Source organism: Acipenser ruthenus, chromosome 8, assembly GCF_902713425.1.
Source record: "Acipenser ruthenus chromosome 8, fAciRut3.2 maternal haplotype, whole genome shotgun sequence".
NCBI classification, from domain to species: domain Eukaryota; kingdom Metazoa; phylum Chordata; class Actinopteri; order Acipenseriformes; family Acipenseridae; genus Acipenser; species Acipenser ruthenus.
The window spans coordinates 365,147-393,087 of NC_081196.1; the positions used below are offsets into that span (position 1 = coordinate 365,147).

At 47.1% G+C, this 27,941-nt stretch overlaps 1 protein-coding gene across 6 annotated transcripts in view; it reads left to right on the forward strand.

The window, feature by feature from the left end:
• Positions 1-27,106, forward strand: part of LOC117406384 (ubiquitin carboxyl-terminal hydrolase 25) — a 29,909-nt gene extending 2,803 nt beyond the window's left edge. Inside the window, exons 2-26 of one of the 6 annotated variants that reach the window (XM_059027924.1) lie at positions 434-511; positions 1,478-1,622; positions 2,655-2,778; positions 3,378-3,540; positions 5,966-6,052; positions 6,230-6,367; positions 9,217-9,293; positions 10,834-10,907; positions 11,968-12,116; positions 12,217-12,344; positions 12,657-12,752; positions 13,613-13,774; positions 14,265-14,479; positions 14,586-14,656; positions 15,102-15,330; positions 15,622-15,858; positions 16,369-16,508; positions 17,945-18,052; positions 19,038-19,133; positions 20,946-21,124; positions 22,428-22,506; positions 22,586-22,665; positions 24,016-24,139; positions 24,719-24,914; positions 25,960-27,106. In XM_059027924.1, coding sequence (XP_058883907.1) covers positions 434-511; positions 1,478-1,622; positions 2,655-2,778; positions 3,378-3,540; positions 5,966-6,052; positions 6,230-6,367; positions 9,217-9,293; positions 10,834-10,907; positions 11,968-12,116; positions 12,217-12,344; positions 12,657-12,752; positions 13,613-13,774; positions 14,265-14,479; positions 14,586-14,656; positions 15,102-15,330; positions 15,622-15,858; positions 16,369-16,508; positions 17,945-18,052; positions 19,038-19,133; positions 20,946-21,124; positions 22,428-22,506; positions 22,586-22,665; positions 24,016-24,139; positions 24,719-24,914; positions 25,960-26,132 — 3,348 coding nt within the window. In that variant the 3' untranslated portion in view covers positions 26,133-27,106. Of the gene's footprint in view, positions 1-433; positions 512-1,477; positions 1,623-2,654; positions 2,779-3,377; positions 3,541-3,744; positions 3,845-5,965; positions 6,053-6,229; positions 6,368-9,216; positions 9,294-10,833; positions 10,908-11,967; positions 12,117-12,216; positions 12,345-12,656; positions 12,753-13,612; positions 13,775-14,264; positions 14,480-14,585; positions 14,657-15,101; positions 15,331-15,621; positions 15,859-16,368; positions 16,509-17,944; positions 18,053-19,037; positions 19,134-20,945; positions 21,125-22,427; positions 22,507-22,585; positions 22,666-24,015; positions 24,140-24,718; positions 24,915-25,959 lie in introns of those variants that run through there. The other 5 variants (XM_059027926.1, XM_059027925.1, XM_059027927.1 and 2 more) reach the window with 5 other exon arrangements.
• The last annotated feature ends 835 nt before the right edge of the window (positions 27,107-27,941 follow it).

The window sequence follows — 27,941 nt, forward strand, 5'->3', positions numbered from 1 at the left end:
AACTGTATGAAGTGAAGTGTTGGAAAAGCACATGTTGGTGTGTGGTGAACTGGAGCGTATGCAGAGCTGCTGGGACTCTGTGACACAATGTGTAACATTCTGCAGCAGCCCTTCTAAAAGTGTACCACAGTGTGTTTGCAGCTGTACCGTCCCTTCCCTGTGATTATGCTACATTATGCATGCAGTTTACCATGGTTTTTAATATGCTCTACCCCACCTCTGTGCTTTACATGCTTTCACTGTGCTTTATTACACTTTACTGTGCTTTTACTGTGGGAACCCTTTATAAAGGAGGGTAGCACAATTCTTTGGCCTTCACTTCTGCAGAGCTGGTCTATGGACTTCATGGTCCAGGCACAATGTGCAAGCACATACACTTTAAGAACATTGAGAGTATTGTATTTAAATCAATGGACCTTCTTTCTCTTCGCAGCATCAACAGACACTACTGAACCAGTTAAGAGAAGTCACTGGAACCACAGATACCCAGCTGTTACAGCAGGCCTTGCAGGTACAGTGCTCTGTGAAAATATAGCTCACATGTATGTGGAAAGGCTATCGCTGCATTCTACAGTGTCTATACAGGGATGGAAATAAGACTCCTATTGCAGAGCAGTTTCACCCGTTCCAGGTTTTACTACGAGCTTGATCAGCCCCAGTGTACAGGTAACAAGCTCAGGTGTGTCTTATTAAACTCCTAGTGAATCCAGGAATGGATCACACTGCTGTGCAGTGGGGGTCTTCTTTGTACACTTTCTGCACTGGCCTTTATTTCCCCCGCAGGGATGTGCATGACAGCCTGCAGGGTTGGCTACAGTATTTCACACCTGCAACAGTCCACATCTCGAGAACCAGTCGTCCAATTGTGATGAAACTCGACCAGGATGTTCATTAGAATCAAGTTCTTGGGAGCATCCGAATGAGGCACAAGGTTACCTGTCGATGAAGGATTTCTGTCTCTTATCTCTGTTTGCACACATTTGGTCACAGTTTGCATAGGTTATTACACATCCATATGGTTCATGCTACTGCAGCTCCGCCCCGAATACTTAAACAATGAATCATGGGGTGAGTTACTGGCTTGAATAGCACATGGAGATGTAAGACGCAGGAGCGTACCCGGTAGACTCGGCCACGGTTCAGCACCAGGGTCCTGCAGTCACCCTGTGGCTGAATACATCCCGGGAGGTCTGTGAGCTCAGTCCTTGCAGCTGGTTGAATTCAGCAGGAGGAACTGTCAGGGTTTCCTGTTGCAATGCACCTCATGGAAGTGCTTCCCAGAGACATTGGCACGTCTTTACAGAGCTTTAAAGAGCTTGTCCTGAGCTCCCTGTATTGTTTCTTGCTAGTTTCTAGTAATATGTCCATTAGATCATGAGACGTCCTGGTCACTGATGCTTAATTATTAACACACTGTTAGACTAACAGATAACGGAGGTGGAGGTGTTTTACATTCTCTGTGTTTTTTCTTTTGAAGGTCAGCAATGGGGACCTTGCAGAGGCAGTGGCCTTTCTGACAGAGAAGAACACCAAGGTCTCCCAGCAGGAAGAGGCGACTTACTATCAGACAGCACAGCCTGGAAATGATAGATACATCAGCGTGGGCAGCCAGGCTGACACAAGTAGGTTCTGAAATCCTCTCCTTGCTTTGCTTTGACACTCGCTGCATCTCTCCAGTGTGAGTCTGTGTGCTTAAGCTGTAACCTGTGTCTCATGCAGTCAGCGAGGCAGTGAAAGCTGAAGAAATCGATTGTTGGGATTGAGCTGCCCCACAGCAGCAGGTGATGATGACCCCCAGTTGAAGGGCAGTGGTGTTGACTGGACTGATTCAGCGTTCCAGTTGAAATAATACAACACATAATAAAACAGCTGCTGGGGTTTGCTGATTGCTCGACTCCGTAGAAGATAAGCTGCCAGCTTTGTGGAGAGCAGCTGTTTCTTCCATTGTTTCAGTTTGAATGACCAGTTCACTAAATCAACAGCATTGACCCTCGCCTAATAGAAGCTGAATAACCGGGCTGTGCAGCTCTAATCAGAAGTATATCTTTGCATGCTGTCCTTTCACTGTGATAGGAGAAGTTGCGGGGGTGAATAACCTGTTTTAACTCCTTTTCTTCACATTTATAGTTTTAAAGCATGCAGTTCTGGTCGCAGTGTAAACTCTATCACGAGGGAGAGGAGTAAACCATAGAACTGCCCTCATCTGATAAACAGTTTTAAAGCAACAACTGTTGCATAATAACATATTTCATGTTCACAGTCTTAAAATAGCAGACATACAGCTCTTGATATTGCTAACAAGTTTGGAAGTGCTTCTGGCTCGCATGCAGTACACTTGTGTAATTGACTCAGTGAGGGGTGAGTAGCTGCTGTTATTTTTACTGGAGGAAATCACAGGCAGGCTTGTGTTGCAACATCTCCCCTTTCTTCACATTCCTTTGACAGTATTTTTTCCAATGCAGTCTTTGTTTACAAGCAGTCACATGGCTGTGCCCTAGGATACAATGTAATGGTGATTTGTTGAAACAGTGTTTTTTCAGAGGTGTTCAGAAGGGTGTTTTGTGATAAAGCCTCTTCCTTGCTGTTCCTGGTTTTCAGTGCTATTTCTTTATTTCGTGTGCCTCTCTGTTAATGATGAGTCTGTGACATTTCAGATGTCATTGATCTGACTGGAGACGACAAGGATGACCTTCAGAGAGCCATCGCCCTCAGTCTGGAGGAGTCGAGCAGAGCCTTTAGGGAGACCGGAATAACTGACGAGGAGCAAGCCATCAGCAGGTGGGGCGTGTTCCTGACAAAACTCCCCGAGAGTATCCCACGCAGCACAGTTTCTGCTTGTCTGTACACATTTTAGACTGTATTGCAAAGGGACCACCCTTACTAATCAAGACTTACCTTCCCAGTTAATTAAATGTATCTATTTTGGCACCACTGCACTTGTGAAAGGGCCTAATCATTACAATATTTGCATATATTTAAAGAGGAGCCAATTAGCTATTCAGGGATACTAAGATGTTTAGTAAGAGAAGGGTCTGAGTGGGATTGAGGGGCAATACATGTCCCACCCCCAGCCGTTCTGTTTCAAGGCTGGTGACACCTCATTTTCACTGCCAGTGTATATTTATTGCAGGGATAGAAATAAGACTCCTATCGCATTGCAGTTTCACCCATTCCAGGTTTTACTACGAGCTCGATTCTGTGCGATGGGAGTCTTCTTTCCATCCCTACAATAGATGGACTCTGGCACCTTTGCTGTCGGTCACAGGGTCTGGGTGCAGCTACACGGTTGGGAGTGAGTTTGGACTGTGGCACGTGAAGTCATTTGATTGAAAAGATTTTTGAGAGATGAATCATTTTAATTTAATTTCCTTTTGCAGAGTTTTAGAGGCAAGCATAGCGGAAAACAAAGCGTGCTTGAAAAGGACGCATGTGGAAGTGTGGAGCGACTCTCCGAATCCCCATGACAGGAAGAGGGTGGATAAGTGTCCGGTGGGGTTAAAGAACGTGGGAAACACCTGCTGGTTCAGCGCCGTCATTCAGGTGAGAACGCCTGGAGCGAGCATCACCCCTGTACCAGCACGTGAGAAACACCTGCTGGTTCAGCGCCGTCATTCAGGTGAGAGCGCCTGGAGCGAGCCTCACCCCTGTACCAGCACATGAGAAACACCTGCTGGTTCAGCGCCGTCATTCAGGTGAGAGCGCCTGGAGCGAGCCTCACCCCTGTACCAGCACGTGAGAAACACCTGCTGGTTCAGCGCCGTCATTCAGGTGAGAACGCCTGGAGCGAGCATCACCCCTGTACCGGCACGTGAGAAACACCTGCTGGTTCAGCGCCGTCATTCAGGTGAGAACACCTGGAGCGAGCCTCACCCCTGTACCAGCACGTAGCTCCACAATAGTCCACGAAAATAAACAGTAAAAAACAAACATACCTGTACATTATTAAATTGTCAGTAATGTTTCCTGGTTTTTTTGTTGATCCGGTGGGTTTTGACTCTCTTCATTAAATATAATGCCCTTTTCTCCAGAAGAGCAGAGAAATGTTGACCTACAAGTTCAGGTGTTATATATGGTAGATTTCTGTACATTCTAGAATTCTGTACCCTTGATTCCACGCCGACACGGCTGCATTTTTATCAAAGATTGCTGGACGTGAACGCTTGATGTTTCTGAACAGTATTTACATGTAAAAAAAAAAAAAGTGTTTTAAAAGAATAATGTTGTTTTATAAGATTACTTTAATCAAGGGTATCTAGACAATCAGTGGGTTTATGTGCTGTTTTATTTTGCCACAGAATTAGTTTTGTCTTGTTTGCAATATTCGTTGCAGTCTGCAGCAGAACTAAATGGTAGTGCTTGAGAACACAGCGAGGCTCAGAAGTATTGCGCTTCCAGCGAGCTTTGAAAAGCTGTATCTGCAAAGGCAGGGAACCGTATAGGCATACAGAATTCTATGGAGTACAGAACTCTGCGTAACACCGGTCAGAACAATTTGATTTTGAGATGCATGCCGCGGTTTGAATGTCAGTCAGTGAAGGGTTTTCCAGTTTAGGTGCAAATCTGTATATGCAAAAAAAAACAAAAAACAACCCATTACCGTTTTGGGCCCCCCCTTGAGTTTGGGCCCTGGGCACATGTCTAGTTTGCCCATGCGTTAATCCGGAGATGGAAATAAGACTCTGTTGCATAGCAGTTCCGTCCATTCCAGGTTTTACTACGAGCTTGATTAGCCACAGTGCAGAGGTAAACCACGAATGGATCAAACTGCTATGCAGCGGGTCTTAATTTCCATCCCTGCAAGTCCCAGTCATTCAGTCCCAAAGTAATCGTAGATATTGACATCATCGTGCTGGAATGAGGGTGAGCGTTCGAGGTATGAAGGCCACACTGCAGTAAATCACTGGAGCTCATGTCTTGACTCCAGTCTTTACCACAAAGCACAGTTGCTTCCTAATGCCTGGCCCCAGTGAAAGGTTACTGGGTTTGTTTTTGCATTCCTGCACTGTGTCGCTGCCCGTTTGGCACCACATGAACACTCGGGCACTTTCCACAGTTTAGTAATAAGACTAACACATAAAACTACGACAGTGTGACTTCAGGGGTCTGCAATACTGCAAACAGATATTCTAATACATTACCCAAACATGTCCCCTTTTTGTTCATTGCATCAGCAGATTTCTGTTTTTCATTTTCTTCAGATACTGACCTGAAAGCATTTTCTGGTCAGACAGCAATCATTTTTGATACATGTCCAAGTAATACAGAAACACAAGATTCAGCATCACATGTGCTGATTGCAAACCGCATGACATTCAGTTCATAGAGCCCACAGCCCACAGCTAGGATTTATTCTTGAAAGTAGTACTGGGGATGTGTTGACACTGTCTAAAATTACAAACATATATGCATTTTTCATCTGAATAAATTCACCCCTGAGCTTGTTACCTATACACTGTCCCTAATCAAGCTGGTATTAAAACATGGAGTGGGTGAAACAGCTACGCAAAAGGAGTCTTATTTCCATCCCTGTTATCTTAAAATGAATAGCAAATAACGGAAAGCCTGTGATTGTTACATTTCTCTGCAGTTAGCGTTTAATGGCACCTGAATAAGTAGCAGCATAAGAAGTTTCCTCAGATGTAATAAGCCACGTCGAATACCCTCTTGCTGAAGCAATGGCAGAGCTTGTTTCTGGAGTGCAGGGAAATGCAGTCTCCTCCGAGACGAGGCCTCGCTCTACAGCACACTACGTATATATTCTGTTTTGAAGTTAACTGTTTGGCACAGATGACCTTTCTAAAAGGGTCCCATGGTATTGTTGCAGTTTCTCCCGTGCTTTACCATGTTTATACTGTACATTTACCACAGTTTACCCTGGTTAGAGAGTTTGATCATTTTTCATTTTTGTAGCTTTCTGTTGTCTTGTATTGACTGATCTGTGTGTCTGTTGTGTTTTTCCTTGCAGTCCCTTTTTAACCTCCTGGAGTTTCAGAGGCTTGTTCTGCATTACTCGCCTCCGGTCTGTGCCCAGGATTTAGCTTGCAATCAGAAGGTAAGCAGCTGCTGTGTGTGCAGTGATGTCATCTTGACAGGGATTGCAAAACAAAGGAACGCTTTCACAAACCGGTTCAGTTTTGCAGCCACCCTTTGGTTTAGGTTCAGTTTTTTTGTAGAGTTTCGGTTTCATTGGGTGGATTGCCAGTAATCTTCTTTTTTCTTCTGTGTTTAGGAACATAGGAATCTACCATTCATGCAGGAGTTGAGGCATGTGTTCTCACTCCTGGTAGGATCCAAAAGGAAATACGTTGACCCCTCCAGAGCTGTAGAGATCCTCAAAGATGCTTTCAAGGCCACCGACTCTCAGCAGGTAAATCCTGGCAGCGGTTTTATCCGAACATACGCCGACAATGGCTCACAATCTGGATACATCACTCCCCCTTCATAGCGCTGCAGTCTGGATACAGCACTCCTCCTTCATAGCGCTGCAGTGTGGATACAGCACTCCCCCTTCATAGCGCTGCAGTCTGGATACAGCACTCCCCCTTCATAACGCTGCAGTGTGGATACAGCACTCCCCCTTCATAGCGCTGCAGTCTGGATACAGCACTCCTCCTTCATAACGCTGCAGTGTGGATACAGCACTCCCCCTTCATAGTGCTGCAGTCTGGATACAGCACTCCTCCTTCATAACGCTGCAGTGTGGATACAGCACTCCCCCTTCATAGCGCTGCAGTGTGGATACAGCACTCCCCCTTCATAACGCTGCAGTGTGGATGCAGCACTCCCCCTTCATAGCGCTGCAGTGTGGATACAGCACTCCCCCTTCATAGAGCTGCAGTCTGGATACAGCACTCCCCCTTCATAGCGCTGCAGTCTGGATACAGCACTCCCCCTTCATAGCGCTGCAGTCTGGATACAGCACTCCCCCTTCATAGCGCTGCAGTCTGGATACAGCACTCCCCCTTCATAGCGCTGCAGTCTGGATACAGCACTCCCCCTTCATAGCGCTGCAGTGTGGATACAGCACTCCCCCTTCATAGAGCTGCAGTGTGGATACAGCACTCCCCCTTCATAGCGCTGCAGTCTGGATACAGCACTCCCCCTTCATAGCGCTGCAGTGTGGATGCAGCACTCCCCCTTCATAGCGCTGCAGTGTGAATACAGCACTCCCCCTTCATAGCGCTGCAGTGTGGATACAGCACTCCCCCTTCATAACGCTGCAGTGTGTATACAGCACTCCCCCTTCATAACGCTGCAGTCTGGATACAGCACTCCCCCTTCATAACGCTGCAGTCTGGATACAGCACTCCCCCTTCATAGCGCTGCAGTGTGGATACAGCACTCCCCCTTCATAGCGCTGCAGTGTGGATACAGCACTCCCCCTTCATAACGCTGCAGTGTGGATGCAGCACTCCCCCTTCATAACGCTGCAGTCTGGATACAGCACTCCCCCTTCATAGCGCTGCAGTGTGGATACAGCACTCCCCCTTCATAACGCTGCAGTGTGGATGCAGCACTCCCCCTTCATAGCGCTGCAGTGTGAATACAGCACTCCCCCTTCATAGCGCTGCAGTGTGGATACAGCACTCCCCCTTCATAACGCTGCAGTATGGATACAGCACTCCCCCTTCATAACGCTGCAGTCTGGATACAGCACTCCCCCTTCATAGCGCTGCAGTGTGGATACAGCACTCCCCCTTCATAGCGCTGCAGTGTGGATACAGCACTCCCCCTTCATAGCGCTGCAGTGTGGATACAGCACTCCCCCTTCATAGCGCTGCAGTGTGGATACAGCACTCCCCCTTCATAGCGCTGCAGTGTGGATACAGCACTCCCCCTTCATAGAGCTGCAGTGTGGATACAGCACTCCCCCTTCATAGCGCTGCAGTGTGGATACAGCACTCCCCCTTCATAGAGCTGCAGTGTGGATACAGCACTCCCCCTTCATAGCGCTGCAGTGTGGATACAGCACTCCCCCTTCATAGAGCTGCAGTGTGGATACAGCACTCCCCCTTCATAGCGCTGCAGTGTGGATACAGCACTCCCCCTTCATAGAGCTGCAGTGTGGATACAGCACTCCCCCTTCATAGCGCTGCAGTGTGGATACAGCACTCCCCCTTCATAGCGCTGCAGTGTGGATACAGCACTCCCCCTTCATAGCGCTGCAGTGTGGATACAGCACTCCCCCTTCATAGCGCTGCAGTGTGGATACAGCACTCCCCCTTCATAACGCTGCAGTGTGGATACAGCACTCCCCCTTCATAGCGCTGCAGTGTGGATACAGCACTCCCCCTTCATAGCGCTGCAGTGTGGATACAGCACTCCCCCTTCATAGCGCTGCAGTGTGGATACAGCACTCCCCCTTCATAACGCTGCAGTGTGGATACAGCACTCCCCCTTCATAACGCTGCAGTCTGGATACAGCACTCCCCCTTCATAACGCTGCAGTCTGGATACAGCACTCCCCCTTCATAGCGCTGCAGTGTGGGTACAGCACTCCCCCTTCATAGCGCTGCAGTGTGGATACAGCACTCCTCCTTCATAGAGCTGCAGTGTGGATACAGCACTCCCCCTTCATAGCGCTGCAGTGTGGATACAGCACTCCCCCTTCATAGAGCTGCAGTGTGGATACAGCACTCCCCCTTCATAGCGCTGCAGTGTGGATACAGCACTCCCCCTTCATAGCGCTGCAGTGTGGATACAGCACTCCCCCTTCATAGCGCTGCAGTGTGGATACAGCACTCCCCCTTCATAGCGCTGCAGTGTGGATACAGCACTCCCCCTTCATAACGCTGCAGTGTGGATACAGCACTCCCCCTTCATAGCGCTGCAGTGTGGATACAGCACTCCCCCTTCATAGCGCTGCAGTGTGGATACAGCACTCCCCCTTCATAGCGCTGCAGTGTGGATACAGCACTCCCCCTTCATAGCGCTGCAGTGTGGATACCGCACTCCCCCTTCATAACGCTGCAGTGTGGATACAGCACTCCCCCTTCATAGCGCTGCAGTCAGCCATAGTTCCGAGACTCTGCTGTTTGTGTTCTGCTTTCTAATGAGAAGGACAGTGCCAGTGCAATACATTATGGGGTAAATGGGAGCCCCGACCATAGCCTTGTAAGCAGCCCTGCGGTATAAAGGCCCTTCTTACAAAGGGGAGCACATATTGAATGTGCAGCTCATCAAGTTTCACTCCTGCATGTTTTGTTTCTTCCGCAGCAGGATGTCAGCGAGTTCACTCACAAGCTGCTGGACTGGTTAGAGGATGCCTTCCAGATGAAAGCAGAAGAGGAGAGGTGAGATGGGCAGAGGAATGGAATATACACACTGCTGTCTGGCAGCTTTTCACAAGGCGTATTAGTACAAACTGTTAGTTAATCATTTCTTTAGTTTTTATACCACAAGCACTGCAGCCAGACTAACTGGAAAAAGCCCAGGTTTATACATGGACAGGCAATCAAGTTCTTTCTGTACTGAACAGACCAGATGGAGAATCCCTGAGAGCCCAGGCTGCATTCACCTGGTCATGCTGGGTAGTAGAGAGGTGAAGGCTTCATTCAAATCACAAATGGGTCATCATGGAAAGTGGACATGGCCAAATAAATCATGTTTTCTGTCCAGCCCACTTCTGAAGTGACCTTGCACACTTCTGGTTGACCCCCCACCCACACCGATCCCAAGTCCTGCACACACCTCTCCTGGGTTGTGACCCCCCCCTCCCCCACACCGATCCCGAGTCCTGCACACCTGTCCTGGGTTGTGACCCCCCACCCCCTCCTCCCCCACACCGATCCCGAGTCCTGCACACCTGTCCTGGGTTGTGACCCCCCACCCCCTCCTCCCCCACACCGATCCCGAGTCCTGCACACCTGTCCTGGGTTGTGACCCCACCCCCTCCTCCCCCACACCGAGCCCGAGTCCTGCACACCTGTCCTGGGTTGTGACCCCCCACCCACTCCTCCCCCACACCGATCCCGAGTCCTGCACACCTGTCCTGGTTTGTGACCCCACCCCCTCCTCCCCCACACCGATCCCGAGTCCTGCACACCTGTCCTGGGTTGTGACCCTCCTCCCCCACACCGATCCCGAGTCCTGCACACCTGTCCTGGGTTGTGACCCCACCCCCTCCTCCCCCACACCGATCCCGAGTCCTGCACACCTGTCCTGGGTTGTGACCCCACCCCCTCCTCCCCCACACCGATCCCGAGTCCTACACACCTGTCCTGGGTTGTAAAAGAGAGATCAGACCCCACCCACTCTGTCCAGCAGCACTGCTGAAGCTGATTTTAAGGATGGTGCTTCAATCAAATCGCTATAAAACAGACACATACTAGGCTGTGTTCTTTGCAGTGCAATTGTTCTGTAATTAAAACTGTACAAATAAATGCTATCCATACAACCCAATGCACTCTTATTATTTTTGATGCAAATGATCTGATGGTAGAATGAGAATTTAGCTGCGGTGTTGTTTTTAAATCCCTTTGCATGCGTATGTGGAATGCAGAGTAAGGTAAGATTAAATGACTGTATTCTGCTCGTTTCTGTATTTTATTCATGTGTGCATGTAGTGTTCTGTTATCCTAATTCATGGGCAGCTTTTGAAGTCAGAGTATTGCAAACCTCATGTAAAATCTGAGTTGTAATGTGAGCTGAAAACTTGTTCTAGAGCTAGAGATTTAAAACAACAAGATCAACAACATCTCCTCTGTAAAGCTTCAGATTGGTTCACAGTTTGATCGCAGTGTTTGTGTTTTGCTGTAGGAGTTTGCTTTGTGTTTTGGTTGGGATTAATCATTTCACACACGCTGGTTTTGTTGTTTCTTGTGTAATTTGCAGAGAAGGGGAGAAGCCGAAGAACCCAATGCTGGAGCTTTTCTATGGAAGGTTCCTGGCCGTGGGTGTTCACGAAGGTATGACGAGTATTTGTATTTATTTATATGATGTGTTATTGATGTTTGGAACACAGTGAGTACTGACTCAACCTCCTCAGAACACTGTGCTGCACTCCCTCCACATTCTCACACAGCGCACTCTCCTCACAACACTGTGCTGCACTCCCTCCACATTCTCACACAGCGCACTCTCCTCACAACACTGTGCTGCACTCCCTCCACATTCTCACACAGCGCACTCTCCTCACAACACTGTGCTGCACTCCCTCCACATTCTCACACAGCGCACTCTCCTCACAACACTGTGCTGCACTCCCTTCACATTCTCACACAGCGCACTCTCCTCACAACTCTGTGCTGCACTCCCTCCACATTCTCACACAGCGCACTCTCCTCACAACACTGTGCTGCACTCCCTTCACATTCTCACACAGCGCACTCTCCTCACAACACTGTGCTGCACTCCCTTCACATTCTCACACAGCGCACTCTCCTCACAACACTGTGCTGCACTCCCTTCACATTCTCACACAGCGCACTCTCCTCACAACACTGTGCTGCACTCCCTTCACATTCTCACACAGCGCACTCTCCTCACAACACTGTGCTGCACTCCCTTCACATTCTCACACAGCGCACTCTCCTCACAACACTGTGCTGCACTCCCTTCACATTCTCACACAGCGCACTCTCCTCACAACACTGTGCTGCACTCCCTCCACATTCTCACACAGCGCACTCTCCTCACAACACTGTGCTGCACTCCCTTCACATTCTCACACAGCGCACTCTCTTCACAACACTGTGCTGCACTCCCTCCACATTCTCACACAGCGCACTCTCCTCACAACACTGTGCTGCACTCCCTTCACATTCTCACACAGCACTCTGTCTGTCCTCTGGCCTCGTTGTGTTCAGTCTGCCGAATGATGTTTCAATGAGTGTCTTGATGGAATTCTCTTCTGTTGCGTTGCTCCTTTTGACCTGCAGATAACGAGATTGTGTGTGTGTGTGTGCTTTCTCATGTTAATATCGTCTCCCCCCGGTTCAAGATCTGTGTTTTATTTTGTGCTCCCAGGTAAGAGGTTTGAGAACACAGAGATGTTTGGCCAGTACCCTTTGCAGGTAAACGGGTTCAAAGATCTGCACGAGTGCCTTGAGGCTGCCATGATAGAAGGGGAGATTGAGTCTTTACACTCGGAAAACTCTGCAAAGTCCGGACAGGAGGTCAGTTTACAGAACGCACCACCATCTTGTCGTTTATTTATTTTTTTATAGATAACGGACGTTATCTAATTGCATTTTTTCTCTCTTTTTTTTTTCTCAGCACTGGTTTACTGAGCTTCCCCCAGTGCTCACATTTGAACTGTCCCGATTCGAGTTTAATCAAGCTCTAGGAAGGCCTGAGAAGATACACCACAAACTGGAGTTCCCCTCAGTGTTGTACATGGACAGGTAGGTTGAGTAAGCTTGTATTTTTACTCATTGAAAAAGCCTGGCTCCTACAGTACATGCTCATTTCCTAAACATTTTTAGCAGAAAGCCTTACTTGTGCCTTTAGCAGCATGCAGAGTCACCTAAGAAACCTGCTGTATACAAAGTGGCACCCTTAAACAGACATGAACCGAGCATCAAAATATTGTCCTGTTGTACCTCCAGGAGCTCAAACAGGGGACTATGGGGGTGCAGTCCAAAGTGAAAAAGAAAAGGCTCCGCTTGAACGAGAGTGCGGCATGGTGTGACTAAAGTGTTTCCCTTTTTCACCAGGTATATGGACAAGAACAGAGAAATAACACGCATCAAACGTGAAGAGATCCGGAGGCTCAAAGAGCACCTTACATTATTACAGCAACGGCTGGAGAGGTATCCAAGTGCACTGAGAGCAATTGAAATGGAAGGGGCACAGAACACCCGGCCGTGGGGACCGCAAACGCACGACTGTACTTCCACTGCTGTCGGGAATGGATTTCAGATTTTAATCTATCTAGATAATGAAACCAAACACAAACTCGCAGGAGAGAGAGGGCAAATTGAAATGATTGGCTGATGTGGGAGCTGGAGGGAGCATGATCTAGATATACTATTTTGCTCTTTAGAGAGCTCTTCTTTCTCCTGGGGAACAACCACATTGACGGGAGAGGGATGTGTTGGGCTCTATTCCCCAGTATGTGTGAATGAAGCACTCGCTATTCTAGTCTGTACTTATTGATGTATAGTGCGCTAATAAGAACAAGGCAAGTGGCAGCCAAGTGAAAGTCATGGCTTTCTTGTTAACAGAATCCATGTCCCCTTTCTGATGACATTGAATGCAACCCTATGTCCTGCTGTATGAAAGCACTTGTCTGCAATCTATCCCTTATTAAGGTAGAAAGGTAAAGTAACAAGAAGGAGGACTAACTACAGTTCTGTTCAGTGTCATTTTACATAACGCCAAACGCACGCTAGAACACAAACGGGACAGTTTTTTTTTTTTTTTAAGTTGCCGTGTTAGTGTGAAGTTGGCCATTCTGTTGTAAAACATTTCAGTATTTTTAAATTGGAAACGTCTTTTTTTTTATAATTCCTAGATGGTAATAGAAAGCAAAGCTGCGTGCTGCAGAGGGAAACACTGTCGTCCCTCGGATTGCAGCACGTTTAGATGCGTGAAGCCTGTTTCATTGTAAACACAGCGTTGCTTTTAAGGCTGTTTTTTTATTGGCTGATTTGATTTTGCCCCTCTGCAGGTACCTGAGCTATGGATCTGGCCCCAAACGCTTTCCTTTAGCGGATGTCCTTCAGTATGCATTGGAGTTCGCTTCCAGTAAGCCAGTGTGTACCTCGCCAGTGGAAGACATTGACTTAGCAGCGCCACCTGGTGGTACAACAGCTTCACAGGCAGCACCAAGGCACGGAGTGTGACTGTGAAAATCCTTTCATTGAATCTATATATGGCTGCTGCTTCACTGCAACTTTAGCATGATAAACACATTAAGAGCAGGGAACTGTTCTTCTGTGAGCCCTATTTCACTATTCAAGATAACTACAGTACCTGGCTCCATGTATATAGAGGAACCATATGGGACAGTTCAGGCTTTTCAACTCACATACTGTAGCAATGCATTCTGGTATGTTTTACCTGTCTCCGGCACCTTTCACAGGACTACACTTACCAGAATGCATTGGGGTGAGAGTTGAAAAGCCTGAACTGTCCTCATGTACATGGAGTTATATGGTAACCCTACATATATAAGATGATCGATCTGAAGCATGTTTCATCAGTACCGGCTGGTTTGACACGGAATGACTGTGTTATGGCAGGGAAAAATACAAAAGCCTTAAAATGTGTACGAATCTAAGAATCTTTTTTTTTTTTTTTTGGTATTCTTAACCGTGCAGCACAGCAGAACACGCTCCATGTTCATCACCGGAGGCCCCTCCTCCTCCTCCCCCCTCTCAGCAGAGGTCCGTCATTCACAAGCCGTTCACGCAGTCCCGCATCCCCCCGGACCTGCCGATGCACCCGGCCCCTCGGCACATCACAGACGAGGAGCTCGGGGTGCTGGAGGGGTGTCTGCAGCGCTGGAGGAGCGAGGTGGAGCAGGATACTCGAGGTAGCGCCTCAGTACTCACTGCCACACACTGCTTTAATACATCGTCACATTGCTGGGGTTTGCAAGCTCCACTTTCAATGCATCTGTTTATTTCTTTTAATGTTAGATCTGCAGGGAAGCATTTCAAGAATACATCGAACGATTGAACTGATGTACTCTGACAAGTCTATGATGCAAGTAAGTAAAAAATATCGCACGTGTTTCTAATGAGGCTGCCCAGGATTACTTAACCGTGATCCAAAAGGCTGGTTTCATCCCTAGTAACAAGTAGGGGTGCATTGATTCACTGTGCATAGATTCACTGTGCATGGATTCACTGTGCATGGATTCACTGTGCGTGGATTCACTGTGCATGGATTCACTGTGCGTGGATTCACTGTGCGTGGATTCACTGTGCGTGGATTCACTGTGCGTGGATTCACTGTGCGTGGATTCACTATGCATCGATTCACTGTGTATTTATTTCAGTGTGCATCGATTCACTGTGCATATCGTATGGGACGTGGGTGTGTTCCAGTTTATATTGAGTGAATGTCCCATGGTGTTTATCGTGATGCATATCGTACGGGGACGTGGGTGTGTTCCAGTTTATATTGAGTGAATGTCCTTGTCTAACCCCCAGGTTCCTTATCGGCTGCATGCTGTTCTGGTGCATGAAGGCCAGGCCAGCGCAGGGCACTACTGGGCGTACATCCACAGCCAGCCCCAGGGGAGGTGGATGAAGTACAATGACATCTCTGTTACAAAGTCTTCCTGGGAGGAGCTCGTGCGGGACTCCTTCGGGGGTTACAGGAATGCCAGCGCTTACTGCCTAATGTACATCGACGAGAAGAAGCCCTTTCTGATCGGAGGTAGTGTATCAACAGAGCCACTCTCTTGTTTAATTAGTACACTGCAGCCTTGCAGCCTTGGAAACTTTGTGTGTGTGGGTTTTCGGGGGTGTACTGGGGTCTGTTTTTTAACATCATATTTTTAACAAATACTTGTATTTGTTTGCTAACGTGTGTTTTTATACATGCTGAAACGTCTAGCTTCACCTCTCTATTGGGATTGATCTCCCTGTTACTGCCTCTCAAACTCCAAGGGGGATTGGAATATTCAAAGTCATTGAATATTTATTTTTTTCCTGGGCTGCTTTGCAGAGGAATTTGACAAGGAGACAGGTCAGATGCTGACGGGGTTTGACAAGTTACCCCCAGATTTGAAAGAGTACGTGAAGGAGGACAACCAGAGGTTTGGGAAAGAAATCGAGGAATGGGACGCCCTGCAAGTGAAGAAAGCACAACAGGAGAGACTGGCAGCAGCAGAAGCTTTAGCAGCAGCAGAGGCCACAGCATCACAGGCAGCAGCCAAGGAACCTGCCCCCACAGTCACCGCAGGTCTGTGTACTGAATCATGTGCAAACACTGTAGAGGAGCCTGCTCCCACAGTCACCGCAGGTCTGTGTACTGAATCATGTGCAAACACTGTAGAGGAGCCTGCCCCCACAGTCGCCGCAGGTCTGTGTACTGAATCATGTGCAAACACTGTAGAGGAGCCTGCTCCCAGAGGGTATGGAATGGGTTACCTAGCCATGTTGATTCTGCATCATTGGGATCCTTTTAGACCCATCTTAAGTTGTGAGATGAATCAGCTGCTAGGAACTGACTGGCCTCCTCTCCTCCTGTCCTTCAGGAATGGAATTATTCTCATGTTATAGCACAGCACATTATTCATGATAACTTTCAAATCAGGATGCATAAAGGGCAACCTGATGATGAATTTAAAAAGGTTTTAGAAAACACAAGTTATCCAGTTCTTCCTCTGTTTGAGCGTCCACTGAATTGTGGTGACGTTGTTGAAACAGAAAGTGGTTTTAATGAAGGCATCGTTTCCCCTCCTGATTGCAGCCCCACCTCGGGATCCAGAGTACATGGAACAGCCTTCACCCGCGGACGACTCCAAGCACCTGAAGGAGGACACGGAAAGAGCCATCGCCAAAGCAGCTGCAGAGCATGAAGACAGAGGTCCAGAGGAGCTCCTGCAGGCAGTAAGAATGTACACCTGCACTGGAACGTGTTGCACACAAAACACATAACGTTTTAGTGCTGCAGGGTCGTTGGGTTGTTTTGCACAGGTAGAACAGTAGTCTCTGCAGGTGTGAAAGTGTAAGAGTGTCCTGCCTCTGGTTAATGCAGACGCATCACTTACCTGATTGGTCAGACAAATATCAGAGCAGCCAATGGAATGTAGCCAGGGCACCAGCTTTAACAGCCTTGTTCTTTATACAGAGATTCGCAATTGGGTTCTTTGTAATGTCCTCAGTGTAGGCAATACAAGAACATCAGAGGCTGAGCACGCTCTTCACATTGGGTTTTCTTGACTGCTGTGTTTAAGATGCAGTGAAGGAGCTTTTGTGGTGATAGGGGCTGGCGTGACTGCACTCCAGGATGCGCTGTCACGGGTCACCCATGTCTTGTGACTGCACTCCAGGATGCACTGTCACGGGTCACCCATGTCTTATGACTGCACTCCAGGATGCACTGTCACAGATTGCCCATGTCTTGTGACTGCACTCCAGGATGCACTGTCACAGATCGCCCATGTCTTGTGACTGCACTCCAGGATGCACTGTCAGGGGTCACCCATGTCTTGTGACTGCACTCCAGGATGCACTGTCACGGATCGCCCATGTCTTGTGACTGCACTCCAGGATGCACTGTCACGGATTGCCCATGTCTTGTGACTGCACTCCAGGATGCACTGTCACGGATTGCCCATGTCTTGTGACTGCACTCCAGGATGCACTGTCACGGATTGCCCATGTCTTGTGACTGCACTCCAGGATGCACTGTCACAGATTGCCCATGTCTTGTGACTGCACTCCAGGATGCACTGTCACAGATTGCCCATGTCTTGTGACTGCACTCCAGGATGCACTGTCACAGATTGCCCATGTCTTGTGACTGCACTCCAGGATGCACTGTCACGGATCGCCCATGTCTTGGCTCTTCACCTTTACCTGCCAGACCACGAGGGTCCCGTGCATGAACACACAGCACACAATCTGCATAGTAGAGCAGTTCAAGCTCCCACTCACAATACTGGCTCCAGGCACACCCAGTCACAGGTTGCATTGGGTCCAGACAGACCGTGTCTGGATTCTTCTGCAGTGGCAGTCTCTGTTGCCTCATCTTAATATAATAGAACACCTCTGAAAGTAACTCTGTAGGTGCGCATTGAAGCCCCTCTGTCAAAGGAAACTTTACGCAGTCTTCAGCCAGGGCTGGCTCTGTACGGCTCTGCTGAACTTTCTGTTTCTACATTTCTATTCTAAGCAAGCGGTTTTAAATAGATATTGAGCAGTGTGTGTTTATTTTATACTTTGAGCGGTTTTGTTCCTTCCTTTCTTGCACAGCTGCCTCCCCCGTTTCCGTTGTGCTCTTCTTCATTCATTGTTGTTCTCCCTGCCGTCTCTCTCTGCAGAGTGAAGCCCCAGCCAAGCCCCCTGCCTCCCAGCGAGTGGTAGAGGTGGCCATCCCTCACGTAGGCACCTTTGTAATAGAGTCAGAGGAGGGGGGTTATGATGATGAGGTACCTACAGCGCTATGTGTGTGAGCTGCTCTGTTTCTTAACTGGCGCATGACACCAGCAGACACCAAATATTCCACGCGTTTCCTTCCACGAGAATGCACTGCACAGCTGGCTCACCAAGATAGCAGGACACACACACACACACACACACACACACACACACAGACAGAGACATGCTCACACAGACTCACACTCACACACACACACACAGACAGAGACAGAGACACACTCACACACACACACACACAGACAGAGACAGAGACACACAGACACACAGACACACGCTCACTCACACTCACGCGCACACAGACTCACACTCGCACACAGACAGACACACTCAGACACACAGTCACACACACACACAGACAGAGACACACAGACACAGAGACACCACCACACACACACACACAGACACACACTCACTCACACATGCTCACTCACACTCAAGCACGCACACACACAGTCACACAATTAAACCATTACTTTTAAAAACAGTCTGATACAGAATTTGATAAAAACAGAAATGTAAAAAAGAGATACAAAATGTGGTTTTAGTTAACTAAAACCAAAGAAATAGTTTGTAGAACTAGAACAATTTTAAAATAAAATGCAATTGGAATTCAAATTTTTTTTTTTTTTTTTTTAAAGAGAACAAAAAGAAAATCTACCGTCCATTTTAATGAATTCTTTCACACACACAGTAGGAGTTCTCTATAATGCCAGTAGGTGTCACTGTGGATTGTCATACAATAGATAAATATTTTCTTTGTATCTAAATCTGTACTGATCAGGGAAAGGTAAAGAAAAAGCCTTGTCTTTATGGGGCACGGAGTCACTTAGAGATGTGCATGCATTGTAGTAATGTCATTCAAATGAACACGGACCAGAGAACTGCATGTTCAAGACGTTTGAAACGTTTGTGTGTGAAGAACATGAAGTGCAGCCCCGTTTTCTATTTTTAACATCGTTCACCCTCCTTGGGCAGGTCATGCTGACCCCAGCCATGCAGGGTATTCTCATGGCCATAGACAGAACCAGGAGTGTGTGTGACAGGTGTGGGCCCGAAGCAGCTTTCTTTAAGGTACACCTCGCATTCTTCTCCTTTCCTTTTCCATTTCTCAAAGCTTTCTTTTTTTGTGCATGCTTGTTTCTTTTTTTCTTTCTTTGATTTCTTTCTTGCCTGTGTGTTTGGTATTGTCCCTGCCTTGCGATCGTTGTGAATGGAGATGCATGTCTGTATGCCTCTGGAGCTCATGTGACAAGGCTGCACTCTCTATCCTGTCCGGGCTGAATTCAAGAGTTTGACTGAGATTCCCCTCTGGCCCTGGAAGTGTGTGTGAGATTTAGCCTGCCTTCTCTCTCTGCAGTGTTGAGTCGAAGAGGAGTCTGTCCTGGTATTAAAAGAAGCGTAGGTACAATACAGTAGCACATGCAATTGACATAGAGATCCAGATCGATTTTACTACTGTAATGCTGCGAATGTACCAGTGTTGCTGCTCTTCATTTTGGTTCCATCATTTTGATGCATTGTCTATTTTGAAAATGAATGCATTCAATCAAAAACACTTAATGTAATCTGCAATCAGAAACCGTTTCAGACCTTGTGTAAGCTGCAGCAGTTAGATTGCACGGTTATTAAATAATACTGGCGATTATGCAGTAACTGTACGCCTTCTTGTTTAACGATGGAACGCGTGGTTCCAATCCCGTTGCAAAGCAATTCATTTCTTAGCACAATGGTTCTTGGAGAGGAACGCTTCCCTGTGATCTCAAACTCGGTCAGCATGTGGTGCTTCATCTGTGACTCCTCGTCTTCTTCTCTGAGCTGTTCTCGAGACCGCTTGCCTTTGCCTTTTTCTTTTTCTTTTTCCAGTGGGGTACAGGAAAGTGAGCTGGAAGGTAAGGTCCCTCTTGTATAGGGATTGGTCTGGCTGTAGGGCTGTGTGTGATGACATGCAGCCCTTTCGCTCAGATTCCTCTCCTTCATCGGCAGCAGAGCAAGACGTCCTTTCTTATTGCCTCGGCCAGTGAGGGAAATGACCTGACCATGCAAAACAAGACCAGCAATGGGACGGCAATCTTTTTCTGCACCTTACACCTTTGATGGGTTATTTTAATCTTCACTTAAAATATGCAGGCACAGTTATGGAAAATAAAGAATAGAAATCATTTTTTTTTTTTTTTATATAAAGGGGGGGGGGGGGTTAAACAATAGACCCTGCTGATCCCACTCTTGTTCCCAGTATAGTTCTTACTGGTGCGCATCTTCAGTTTGTACACCTGTTTGTACAGAGAAGCTGCTGCTTGTCTCCTGTTCAAGCAGGCTTCTGTTTGGGTTTATTTTTGGAGACTGGGTTGAAGTTTTCAAGTACGTGTTGAGAAGACCCTTCCTGAGGGGCTCAGGGACTGGTTTGCACCGCGTGGACTTGACAGATTGGGTGACCTGTCTAGTTGAGCTGATGCGACCCCCAGCCTTCTGAAGTGCACACTGTCTTAGGCTTTGAATCGTCAATGAAGGAGCTCTAAGGAGACCCAATCTTATGACCAGGATGTTGTGGCCGCAGGACACTACCCCAACTCGGCCACTAGTGATGGCAACCTTTTGGGCAGGACAGTGAAATTCGTTCCTCATACAGCAGGATTTATTATAATTTTACAGTAGATAATGAGGCACAATTCTGTATGTTTTATTCCTTTAAAATATGGTGGTTTAAATTCTTAAGACTTTCACTTTCATTATTCCTTTTTAAAAGTCTACCGCGTGGCTTATTGGTAAGTTTAGTAATGTCAAGTGAGAACTGAAAGGCCTCTGTTCCTGTATGCAGTGTGGTTCTTCCAGCTGGCACACTGCCCGAGAAGCTGTGTGTTTAAAGCATGTGTTTGTTTCGCTCAGGCTTTCACAATGGAATATGCCCGTCTGCTCCGATTCGCTCAGGAGGACACGCCCCCTGAGACTGACCACCGGCTGCAGCATGTCATCGTGTATCTCATTCAGAATCACGCCCCCAAGAGCATCCTGGAGAGAACCTTACTGGAGCAGTTTGCACACCGCAGCCTGGGCTTTGACCAACGGTAATGCGGCTTTGAAAGCACTTTATTTTAGAGTTGTTTAATTTGAGGGTTCATTCTGGGAGGTCCTTTTATTTATGTTTTTATTTAAAGCTCTTAACAGCAGCTGTTGTTTTACAGTCCAAGGATTTCTGAGCACATCTCCAGTGCATGCAGGGAGCACGCTCTTCCTCCACAGCATCTCAGAACAGACTTTCTGAATCAACTGCTTTGAAATCGTGAAACCTGTACCCAGAGTGACCCCCCCTCCTCCTGCCCCCCTCCCCCCCCCCCAAAAAAGAAAGAAAAAAATGCGCCGCACAGCTCCAACACAACTTAAAGAAAACCTTTTGAAAAAAATACATCAGCAGCAAAATCTGAATCGGTCAGAAACTTTTTTATTTTTTTTTTAGGGTTAGGGTCAGGGTTAGGGTTTTAACATGACTTTAAACAAGACAGTGATCAATCAAACATTTTAATAAATCAATTATGTAGCAAGATTAATCAATGATTAATAACTCGATTTAGTTAATATTGAAACATATTAAAAGCTTCAAATTAGTCACAAAAATGTATTAATCACAGGCATCAATTGGATTTCTAAATTAATGTTATCAAGTACAAAAGTTAGTATGAAAACATTTCTATAAAAAAAACACATCTGCATCAAAACTATGAACACCCTTAACAAATTAATATCCCAAAAGCATGTACTTTTTTAAATCCTGCATTTTTACCATCCATTGGTTACATCTGCCAGCAGAGCAATCACATGTCCTGAACACTGACCTATTGCCAGAGCGCTCGCTCTGCGTCCCGCCTCCAGAGAGACAGTCTGTCAGCTCTGATTTGCGGATTTGTGTTTTGATTGACAGTCCACCAATACTACTGTGCTATGGCATATTTTTCTAATCCCAGTAGATTAGATGACACCTCTGTATATTTTTACGTTTACTCATTAAAGTGGGGCTGGCCCCCCCCAAAGGTAGTTGCGTCACTTGCACCCCCTTGACGCCGGCCCTGTCTCTCTCCTCAGTGACCTTGACCTGACGATATTAACTCATCGTGTTGCAGACGGGATCGCTGTCCCCTCAGTGACCTTCACCTGACAATATTAACTCATCGTGTTGCAGACGGGATCGCTGTCCCCTCAGTGACCTTCACCTGACGATATTAACTCATCGTGTTGCAGACAGGATCGCTGTCCCCTCAGTAACCTTCACCTGACGATATTAACTCATCGTGTTGCAGACGGGATCGCATGCTTCATGACACTCAAGTACTTTGTGAACCCGTTTTAATGTCGCCGTCTTTTTTTCTTTTGCAGATGTAAGAGCATTATGGAAGTTGCACGTGCTAAACTGGAACTCATAAAGCCAGAAGAAGTGAATATGGAAGAGTATGAGGTGCGGATTGTGTTTGAAACGCAGGCACATCGATATTTGAAGTCCTCTGTTATTAATTCTGTCATGCATTGGGTTACAGATTTGGCACCAGGATTACCGCAACTTCCAGGAAACAACCTTTTATCTTCTGACGGGTTTGGAACTGTTCCAGAAGAGGAGGTACGGCAGCGTTTCAGTGTTCCGTATCGGATTAGCCATTCAGAGATCAGCTGCCCGACCTTTCAACTTCGAGTCACAGCGATGACCTAGGAGCTCCAGATAAAATAAACACAAACAGGAAAGGGGCTGTGCAACCAGATCAGTATTTAGCTCTGCGTCCATTTGTATTACATGTATAACTCCTGTACAGTACAGAACCATGAGACCTCTGCATAATGTGCCAGACTGATTTCATTACAGCAGCCGGAGATGGTAGGACTTCTGTTATTTGTTCTTACTATTTAAAAGCTCTAAAGCTGGTACGATCTTGTTCTCCAGGGGAATAATACTTTTTATGACCCCGTTTTTATGAGAAGCTTTGAAAGCTGATTTAAATGAAACATTCCTGTGCTAAAGGGTTCCTGCTGAAATAATAATAACCTGCTGCCTTGGGATTTGTCATTTTAATGACTAATTAAAGGGCTCTGGAGAGCACTGTTTAGACAACACAAACCCCCCATGCATTCCAGTTTGAAGTGTAAAATGATGAAGGCTGGAGTTTATTCTGCTGTTCAGTCGAGTGTCAAGTTGAAAAGTGTCAGTCCCTTCCTTCTCTTGTGCTTCATTGGCGTTCCCTGATGCTGTAATCTAGCCAGCTTGGGGTTTCCTTTTGTAATGAGAAAGTTTACGTTGCCCTTAATAAACCCCTGGGCCAAACAGGGTTCTGTTGTGTTTAGATGCTAATGTATTCTGATGACATCCTGCATCAATTCACAATGCAATTCTCACACATTTGTGAAATATTGAAAACAGCTGAAAACAACACGTAGCTTTGGAAGCATAATAAATACATCAAACGAGGGAGTTCAGGGATGGAAAGAAGACTCCTGTTGCATAGCAGTCCATTCCTGGTTTTACTGTGAGTTTAAGAAGACACACCTGAGCTTGCTGCCTATACACTGTGGCTAATGAAGCATGCAGTAAAACGTGGAGTGGTTGAATGCGCTGTGCAGTAGGATTCTGGAGTGTGCTTCATTTAATTCAGAATGTGTGGTCCAGTGGTTAAAGAAAAGGGCTTGTAACCAGGAGATCCCCGGTTCAAATCCCACCTCAGCCACTGACTCATTGTGTGACCCTGAGCAACTCACTTAACCTCCTTGTGCTCCGTCTTTCGGGTGAGACGTAGTTGTAAGTGACTCTGCAGCTGATGCATAGTTCACACACCCTGGTCTCTGTAAGTCGCCTTGGATAAAGGTGTCTGCTAAATAAACAAATAATAATAAGTATGACAGGTTCCGGATGAGTCTGGGGTAATGCTGGATGATGCAGCCGATGCTGCTGGAGTTTTACTTTGGTTTTGTTTTGGTTCAGTTACGCAGAGACCCTGATGTACCTGATCTACGCCCATCAGTACAATAAGGAGCTGCTCTTGAAAGGGTCCTACCGGGGGCACAGCGAGGAGCTGATAGCACATTACAGGAGACAGTGCCTGCTGGTAAGAGACTCACATTACAGGAGACAGTGCCTGCTGGTAAGAGACTCACTTACAGGAGACAGTGCTTGCTGGTAAGAGAGACTCACATTACAGGAGACAGTGCCTGCTGGTAAGAGAGACTCACATTACAGGAGACAGTGCCTGCTGGTAAGAGACTCACATTACAGGAGACAGTGCCTGCTGGTAAGAGACTCACATTACAGGAGACAGTGCTTGCTGGTAAGAGAGACTCACATTACAGGAGACAGTGCCTGCTGGTAAGAGACTCACATTACAGGAGACAGTGTTTGCTGGTAAGAGAGACTCACATTACACTGTCATTCATCATTGCACTGGGGAAACTGTTGAAATCCTTAAAACCCTGAATGAACAGATGAGCCTATGCAGTAAAATGAGCTAGTCCTCTGCAGTGTCAGAAGTGTATGTACAGCAGGGTGTGGGACAATAGTTTCATAGCAGGACAAATAACTTCTTGTTTAAGGGTTGTACTTCGTTTGAACTGCAGCAGCTGGAGGAATGCAGTAAAGAAACAGGTTCTCCAGTAAACCCCGTTCATGCTGTTTGGTTTGTTTGTTTTAGAAACTGAACGAACATGCTGCCAGTCTCTTCGAGTCCGGAGAGGAGCAGGACGTGGTGAATGGCTTGAACATCATGAACGAGCTGGTGGTTCCTTGTCTGCCGCTGTTACTGGTCGATGAAATGGAGGAGAAGGACATCGTCGCAGTGGAGGACATGAGGAACCGCTGGTGCTCATACCTTGGTCAGGAAATGGAAGGTAAGTGACCGGACCCACATTAGATTCTCTCTTGTTTTGTGACCTGCAGATGTTAGCTGGAGTTGAGGTCTGAATGTATTGAATAAGTAATGGAATTGAATCTCTATGCTTGCTCTTACAGAATATCTTTCCTGGGTCCTTGCATCTCTATGCTTGCTCTTATAGAATATCTTCCCTGTGTCCTTGCATCTCTATGCTTGCTCTTACAGAATATCTTCCCTGTGTCCTTGCATCTCTATGCTTGCTCTTATAGAATATCTTTCCTGGGTCCTTGCATCTCTTTGCTTGCTCTTACAGAATATCTTTCCTGTGTGATTGCATCTCTATGCTTGCTCTTACAGAATATCTTCCCTGTGTCCTTGCATCTCTATGCTTGCTCTTATAGAATATCTTCCCTGTGTCCTTGCATCTCTATGCTTGCTCTTACAGAATATCTTCCCTGTGTCCTTGCATCTCTATGCTTGCTCTTATAGAATATCTTTCCTGGGTCCTTGCATCTCTATGCTTGCTCTTATAGAATATCTTTCCTGGGTCCTTGCATCTCTATGCTTGCTCTTACAGAACATTTTCCCTGTTGCCTTGCATCTCTATGCTTGCTCTTATAGAATATCTTTCCTGGGTCCTTGCATCTCTATGCTTGCTCTTATAGAATATCTTTCCTGGGTCCTTGCATCTCTATGCTTGCTCTTACAGAACATCTTCCCTGTTGCCTTGCATCGCTATGCTTGCTCTTATAGAATATCTTTCCTGTGTGATTGAATCTCTATGCTTGCTCTTATAGAATATCTTTCCTGTGTGATTGAATCTCTATGCTTGCTCTTATAGAATATCTTCCCTGTGTGATTGAATCTCTGTGCTTGCTCTTATAGAATATCTTTCCTGTGTGATTGAATCTCTATGCTTGCTCTTACAGAATATCTTCCCTGTGTCCTTGCATCTCTATGCTTGCTCTTACAGAATATCTTCCCTGTGTGATTGAATCTCTATGCTTGCTCTTATAGAATATCTTTCCTGTGTGATTGAATCTCTATGCTTGCTCTTACAGCGAGGCTGCAGGAGAAGCTGACGGACTTCCTTCCCAAGCTGCTTGACTGCTCCACCGAGATCAGGAGCTTCCGGGACCCCCCAAAGCTACCTTCCTACTGCACCCTGGAACTGTGTGAGCGCTTCAGCCGAGTCGTGTGCTCTCTCAGCCGCAGTCCCGCGGACGGGAGATGAGCAGCACTGTCCTCCCCGCCCCGCCCCCCGTCTCTCAGCCGCAGTCCCGCGGACGGGAGATGAGCAGCACTGTCCTCTCCTCCCCGCCCCGCCCCGTCTCTCAGCCGCAGTCCCGCGGACGGGAGATGAGCAGCACTGTCCTCTCCTCCCCGCCCCGCCCCATCTCTCAGCTGCAGTCCCGCAGACGGGAGATGAGCAGCACTGTCCTCCCCGCCCCACCCCGTCTCTCAGCCGCAGTCCCGCGGACGGGAGATGAGCAGCACTGTCCTCTCCTCCCCGCCCCGTCTCTCAGCCGCAGTCCCGCGGACGGGAGATGAGCAGCACTGTCCTCCCCGCCCCACCCCGTCTCTTAGCCGTAGTCCCGCGGACGGGAGATGAGCAGCCCTGTCCTCCCCGCCCCGCCCCGTCTCTCAGCTGCAGTCCCGCGGACGGGAGATGAGCAGTACTGTCCTCCCCGCCCCGCCCTGCCCCGTCCCCAGCACACACACTTCTGTTGTAACACACACCTTCCTGCCGCGCGGTTTGCTTTTTTTTTTTTGCTGCTATGGGTTTTAATAGTATGATGGTGGTGGTGATGATGATTGATTCTTATTGTTTTTAAGCAACTGCAACAGAGATAAAGGACTACAGTGTAAAGCAAGGCTGCAGTGATTGGAGCTCAGTGCATGGTGTGCAGGCTTTGTTTAAACTGAGGAAGGTACAGCTTCCAGGGTGGGTTTTTTTTTGGGGGGTGGGGGGGTTGTGTACAGTTGTAAGGAAAGAGTACGTTGTTTTGCCAACTCATCAGTTACAGTATTATCATGCTTTTATTTAAACACCTGGATTTCTCAATAGCTTTCTATCTCGACTGGGTCTTTTTAGTGACTGCAAGTGAATGAAAAGTTAGGTGCTGTGTTGAGACGTGGCACCCGCTAGCCTGTGAATGAATCGAAAGAATAAAGTTTTATTTATGGCTCTTTTTCGCCTACTGATAATTTGTTGCTGTATTCCTTTTTTCAGCCAACCGTCCTCCTGTACCATTAAATGATTGTATTCCTGAATACTGGGTGGATTTTTAGATATTTTTTTAGATGGGACGCTCCTTTTGTGTGTGTGTGTGTGTGTGTGTGCATGTGTGCACACATGCGTGTGTGTGTGTGTGCATGTGTGCACACATGCGTGTGTGTGTGTGTATGTGTGTGTGTGCATGTGTGCACACATGTGTGTGTGTGTGTGTGCATGTGTGCACACGTGTGTGTGTGTGTGTGCGTGCATGTGTGCACACATGCGTGTGTGTGTGTGTGTGTGTGTGCTATATTGTATTTATTCGGCATGAATTTTCAATTAAAGAAACCCAGGAATGGGACAAGACTCCTCAAGCTGCAGTACTTCTGAAAGCCTGGTAGATGGCGCTGTGACATTATTAAAAAGGAACGATCCAGGAAGGTGTTCAGTGGAAAAGCGACACAAACAGGGCGCAGATGGATCTAGATTTGTTCCTGTTTCACTCACACCAGCGATAGTTTCGTTATTAGGTGGTCATTAAAAAATGACTTGTATAAAATGCAGGTGTCTTCTGCTTCTTCATCATATCAGTGACTGTACGTCCTTTAAAAAAGCTGTATCGTATTCCAGGGAACAATATTGTCCTTTCTTTAAGAAAAGACATCTCTCTTAGCTGCTTTGTATCCATCCTAAAATAGACAACACTAGCACAATTAAGGGAGCTGTTTCTAACAATATGTCCGGACCTAGTATTTGAAACAGTACTGTGATAAGCAGTGAGGTAGTTTAGAATGAATGTTATAAACTTGCCTTTATTTCATTTGG